At 37.7% G+C, this 6,608-nt stretch overlaps 1 protein-coding gene across 1 annotated transcript in view; it reads right to left on the bottom strand.

The window, feature by feature from the left end:
* Window positions 1–115: 115 nt before the first annotated feature.
* The window catches only part of LOC139954188 (WASH complex subunit 4-like), a 78,640-nt gene continuing 72,147 nt past the window's right edge, over window positions 116–6,608 (bottom strand). Inside the window, exons 33-37 of the mRNA XM_071953890.1 lie at window positions 6,485–6,579; window positions 5,387–5,473; window positions 4,881–4,977; window positions 3,400–3,465; window positions 116–2,703 (exon numbers count right to left, since the gene is read on the bottom strand). Coding sequence (XP_071809991.1) covers window positions 2,651–2,703; window positions 3,400–3,465; window positions 4,881–4,977; window positions 5,387–5,473; window positions 6,485–6,579 — 398 coding nt within the window. The 3' untranslated portion in view covers window positions 116–2,650. The remainder of the gene's footprint in view (window positions 2,704–3,399; window positions 3,466–4,880; window positions 4,978–5,386; window positions 5,474–6,484; window positions 6,580–6,608) is intronic.

Here is a 6,608-nt window from a genome sequence, read left to right as displayed (position 1 = left end):
TTTTATGGTCATTAATGTTTGAGCATCTGTCAGTCTATCAAAGGACATAATTTAATGCCAACAATATTCCAATACTGGTAAACAATTAAACACAAAACATTTTGTTTGACTGGAATTAAAATATATTTATTCTGACCACTCTCAAAAACTAAGTAATTCATTTAATTGTGTTACTTTAAGGTTTTGTGAGCATTTGATAAATCTTTTATAAGTTAAACATATTACACCTTGTAATAGTATGTGATGGAATGAATAATGTGATACACAGTAAAACAGTTACCATGGAAATTTGACATGATTCAGAAATCAGGTTCAAGACAATCAAAAAGTAAGTTTAATATAATAATGATCTACTTTAATCAGCAACTTAAAAAACAAAATTCAACTTTTGTGAAATCATTTCTGAAAAAAAATAATGTATAAAATAACTGTTTTTACTATTTTACTATTTTGAAATGTGTTCTGTTCTGACAGTAGGCTTACAAATATGCAAGTCAGAAACCACCTTCATTTCATTTCTCACTTGGTGTATTTCAACATATACATAAAATAACAAACCTGTGAAAATTTGTGCTCAAGCGGTCGTCGAAGTTGTGAGATAATAATGAAAGAAAAAAACACCCTTGTCACACAAAGTTGTGTGCTTTCAGATGCTTGATTCCGAGACCTCAAATTCTTAATACGAGGTTTTGAAATCAAATTCGTGGAAAATTACTTCTTTCTCAAAAACTATGTTACTTCAGAGGGAGCCATTTCTCACACTGTGTTATACTATCAACAGCTCCACATTACTCATTATCAAATAAGGTTTTATGCTAATAATTGTTTTGAGTAATTACCAATAGTGTCCACTGCCTTTAAGACTGAGAGATTCAACAAATTCCAAATCTGATAAAAGTTGCACTCATGAAATGTTTCTCAGATTGTGTAGTAAAATTAATCTTTCATAGGCTAGTTTGATTGTATATCTACATTGATATAGGACAAAACAAGCAAACAGTTCCAAAAACCAAAGATAAACTTTGACTTGTTGTTGACCAAGGGAAAAGCAATTTTTGAAAAGTCCAACAATGGAGCAAAAAGGGAAAGAAAAGTAGGTCTTTCACTCACAACAATTACAAAAAGTATGTCCAATCAGTTTTTTAGCGGGGCTGTATTTCCAGGAAAAACTTTTCTAAACCAAAAATGAAGTTAACAATTAAACAATTATATATTTTTTAATACAAATCACATAAATTGGCAAGTTTTAACTTAAAAGTTTTAAACACATCACAAACAGACTGAATGAAAAGCGCTTTTTTCCTTCAGCATATTTTGCTTACTTTGGGTTTTTAAATATTATACCTAGCTGCCTTTGATTAGAAAAATATCTCAAACAATTTTGTGAAACAGTTTTTCTTGATACAGCGATACCCAGATAATGGCTTCTCAAATTGTTGAACTACAACAATGCTCAACTTTGGTTTATGTAACTTTAATCTTAAGTCAGTGGCAAATCAGTGAATGCTCAGTTTCCTCTTTTAGTTAAAATTTCCCGATGTAAAAATTCCTTTAAAATATCTCATCAAGTGGTAATAAGCCCTCAATAAATTTGCATGCAGTGGCCATGTAGCATGCATCTTTCATTAATACTGTAAATTGATACTTAATTTTGCACTGTACATTACTGGGGTGATTGAAAGCTGCACACTGAAATGACAATGCAGCTCAAGAGGTCTTGCAGAGGTCTTGCAGAGTTGCACGAAACACTGTGTGGAGAAATAGAAAGCTACTGTCTGACCAAAAGAACGACCCGTAAATAATAGCGTGAATCTCTGATGGGGATCATGTTGGCTTAGTTGTTTCTTTCCCTACCTTCTACCTCTGTGGAACCCAATTCGAATCCCACCTAAGACCAGAACCCTGCACGTGTATTGGGTATTCTTCTGTTAACCCTTAAGGCTCAAACATGTCAATCTCCTGCTTATTTATCTGAACTTGTTCATCGTTATTCCCCTACTCGGACTTTATCGTCATCTCAACAGTCATTGCTTTCTGCTACTAGAGCTTCTTCCATTTTTTATGGCCACAGATCTTTTTCTTACGCAGCACCGTTTCTTTGGAATAGTCTTCCTGTGCATATTCGCCAAGCTAATACTTTACAATGTTTTAAGTCCCTGTTGAAAACTCATTTGTTTGCAAGCTTGTTACTTTTAGTTACTTCTTCTATTACTGAACTGTGAGGTAGTCATATGCCTTTTTTATTAATTGCAAAAAAAAAAGTTAATGGCCTGACTTTTCGACCTTAGCAGAGTCTTTCTTGAATGCTAAATGACAACACAACAGACATGAACAGGTAACTAAGTGAAACATAAGCAGTGAAGTGGAAATACATGAATGGGGTTATTGAATTGAATGGTTTTGTTATTTGAATACAACACCACTGTTAGAAAGCATCAAAGATTAAATGTTTCTTCATTCGTTTTATTTTTTAAGTCATTCTTTTTTCCGTCCTGATATTGTCCAATTCATTTGAGCAGCTCTTTTCTTTATTTTCCTTGTGTCCAGACTGATAGTATTTTCACTTTCTGAATCTAGCGACTCTCTCAAGTTTGATGCCAGGGTTATGCCAGATAGTCTGCAGCATCAACAATGTTCTCTCCTGGTGCAATTAGCTGGCCATGATGGCAGGCAAGGAGGTCTGAGGTGCTGCTTGTATGGCCGCTGTAAGAAGAAAACAAAAACAGAAATTTGTAAAGTGGTAATAATGATAATAAGTGAATTGATGTTGAACAAAACAAAATTGACTATAGAGCGGAACTTAAAACAACAACCTCTGGATTAACGTGCCATGGCTCTACCAGGTCAGCTACATATCTGGTCCTATGTTGGTGGTCTCCCTATTTTGTCAATATCTTTGTTCGAGGTGCCAGTCAGAAGCCATATCACCGTTAACTGATACACCCAATTGATCACCTGGATCACACCCAAATTACTACATGGGAAGCGGTTCATAAAGGCGCTGCGACTTTTTATTTAATTTTTCTTTGTTCAACCCCAAATCATTTAAAATGCATCAATTGGAAAGATGTTTTAAAAGTAGAGTATAATAATCCACACAAAACAATGCCTCTAAAGCAATTTAAAATGCATTTTTTTCTTATACATCGTGAATTAACACAGCATGCCTGTTTGTGGAATGAAATTTTTGACTCCACGAAATGGCCGAGCGTGTAAATTCGCAAAATAAATGGAAAAAAAAAACGTCATTTATCAGCGAGTTCTACTTTTAAAACATCTTTCTAACCATACATGTATGTATTTCACAACAAACAGTTTTAAAAACTGTTAATAATAATTTTTTTCCCAGATTTTCACAGTGTAAAAAAATGCAATTCTAATATAATTCATTCAAATGACCTTGATTATTTGGTGCGTCAGTAAGGGCTGCCTGTTCAGATGAAGAGGCCTGCTCTCCTTGAGGCTCTGTAACAAGAGAAAACCAAATTAATGTCTTACAGGCTTGATTAACACAACTTTACAAAATGAAGCCCGGTTCATACTTCCTGAAAATGGAAAGCAAACTTTGCAGTCACAGCCCTGTTTGCGCTGCGAATGTTTCCGCAAGAGTTGAACACATTTCAACTGTAGCTTAGTATTTGTTGCGAATTTGTGATGGATGTCAAAATTATTATCGCATTCGCAGGAAGTATGCATCGAGCTTAAGATGATACAAATGTAAATAGTTGTCATCTTTTCAAATTGTGTGGTTGTCTTTGAGTTGAGAAGGTGCCCAGTGGATATCAGTGAATATGTGTTTGTATTAAAGAGGGTACCATGTGGATACCAGTGAATATGGGTTTGTATTAAAGGGAAGGTACACGGTTGGTAATTACTCAAAACAAATATTAAAGGCAGTGGACACTATTGGTAATTAGTCAAAATAATTATTAGCATAAAACCTTACTTGGTAACGAACGATGGGGAGAGGTTGATAGTATTAAACACTGTGAGAAACGGCTCCCTCTGAAGTGACATAGTTTTTCGAGAAAGAAGTAATTTTCCATGAATTTGATTTTGAGACCTCAAGTTTAGAATTTGAGGTCTCGCAATCAAGCATCTAAAAGCACACAACTTCGTGTGACAAGGTTGTTTTTTTCTTTCATCGTTATCTCGCAACTCCGACGACCAATTGAGCTCAAATTTTCACAGGTTTGTTATTTTATGCATATGTTGATATACACAGTGTCAGTGAGAAGAGTGGTCTTTGCCAATTACCAATAGTGTCCACTGTCTTTAACTAAACACCTTACTTGGTAACGAGCATTGGACAGCTGCTGATAGTACATGTACAAAACATTGTGGGAAACGGCTCCCTCTGAAGTAGCACAGTTTTTGAGAAAGAGGTAATTTATCACTAAAATATTGAAAGCACACAAATTCATGTTTTTTCTTTCAATAATTTCTCGCCACTTCGATGACCAATTGAGCCCAAATTTTCAAAGATTTGTTATTTTATGCTTATGATGGGACACACCAAGTGAGAACACTGGTCTTTGACAATTACCAATAGTGTACAGTGCCTTTAAGAGGGTACCCTGTGGATACCAGTGAATACCATAGATTTACACAGCCCTCAAACATTTTTGGTCTCGGAATTCCAAGTTTGGACAGTAGAACGATCAAACACACTGCCATGTGAGAGTGTTACACATTATTCTTAAAATCAGTTACACAGACCTATAACAAAGATGCCAAGTCCAGAGGCCAGCTATGCGTGAGATTTTTCAAAGTTCATCAAATAACTTGATAGAAAATCACTCCAAATATAATCACTCCAAATCAAATTGCTTTGAATCAAATCACATCAATCTTCATTGATTGCCAAACTAAATACTCACCTTCTTTATCTTTGTCTTCTTGCTCCTCTGCCGCCGACTTGTCCGCCCTGAAGAAGATCCGAGCGCTGCTAAGACTGTAGTACAGCAAGTCAAACTCCTGCAACAGACAGTTTGAAGAAGTGTAAGGGTAAATGGAACTGGTTGGCTGTAAATTGCCCTAGGAAAGTTACCATGGCTTGCTTTGGTGTCATTCTACCATGCATTCCCATCTAGACTTATACTCCGCAACATTGCATAGCATTTGTTTAGGATGGTCTGGGTAGGTTTACAGTGTAGAGGTGGTTCATATTGGACTTTGTAGCGACCCTGATAATTTACTGTGGCTGCGAGGAAATCTTCCGCAACCTCTTCCGGCTTGTTAGTTTTACATCACGGTCAGGGTAAGTTGACAGGGAGGTCAGTTTACCATGCATCCCCATTGGATTTAATTTTGTTGTTCTAAAAAGAAGTTGCGATACTTTTTTTCTTAAAAAGTCTAATGGGAACACGGCTTAAGACTTGCTTACCCTCTGATAAGTGTCGAGTCTCTTGATGGTCAAGCTGACAGTCTGTTGAAGTTTCTCATCACCAGCTTGCTGTTTCTTCACAGCCTCCTAAGTAAAAAATCAGAATATTCATTGACCATCTTTTCCAAAGGTAGATCTAATGCGCTGTATTTTGGGCCACGTGAGGGCGCACTCAAGAGTATGTTTATCACTTCCGGGGGTATACGCGATCTGTTGTGAGCTTTCTCATTAACAAGTTCACACTTGAAAAAGAGTTTCTGTAAAACAGCTCTGAAATAAAGCTATACATTTGTGTAAGTATACAGTGCTTATTATACACATTGGCAATGAGGTTACTTATGTACATGTCTATTCCCCTAGGGACTTTGAGTGACCAGAAGAGGGGCCTATTTCCCTCAGCCTTCGGCCTTGCTGTTCATGGTTCCTGTCAAGAGAGGGCGCTGTAACCAGGCACTATTTTCAAAGACTAGTGCCCGGCGGGCACTTTTCCCGCACAACACGCGCTAGCGATCAATAGACTATATTAGTTCACCCCATGCGACCATGTTTAAGCCAACCAGAATACAGAACAAGCAAGAGGTGTGTTATAATGTACAATATAATAAATAATAATAATAGTTTGGGGGGCTAATCATCCTTACTCGCAGCTAAGAGCTGAATTGCGAAGGACGCGGCTACAACGTGTTCGAGAAGCAGGCATGCAAGGGCGCATTCAGCTGCCAGCCACATCAACCCATTATGACCACGGAGCACAGCCAAGATCGAAAGTGTTTGATTTTTTCCTGATGGAGGGAAAACCGGATAGTCTGGAAAACCCTCGTGGCACAGCAGAGAACCAACGAAAACTCAACTCACATATGGCCCCGACCGGGAATCGAACCGGGGGTCACCTTGGTGAGAGGCGAGCGCTTTACGCACAAGCCAACCGTGCCACCCACACAATAGTGTTGAAGTAAACTTAGGCCGTGTCCGAAACGACGACTTCGGCTACAGCTACGTCTAGATCAGCGCGTCTACCAGTGTTGAAGAATAGGCAGACGCGCGCGATCTAGCCGTAGCTGTAGCCGAAGTCGCCGTTTCGGACACGGCCTTATTTACCTTCTCTTTCTGGTACTTGAAGCGAACAGAATGGAACCAGTGAAGAGAGTCAAATTCTTGATACTGGTCCAGCAGTTTCAAAATGTACGCCACTCCTGCAATACAAACAGACGATGAATGCAAA

This window comes from Asterias amurensis, chromosome 2, assembly GCF_032118995.1.
Source record: "Asterias amurensis chromosome 2, ASM3211899v1".
NCBI lineage: Eukaryota > Metazoa > Echinodermata > Asteroidea > Forcipulatida > Asteriidae > Asterias > Asterias amurensis.
Note: the sequence above shows the minus strand (reverse complement) of the source record. Positions and strands in the feature narration are given on the sequence as shown.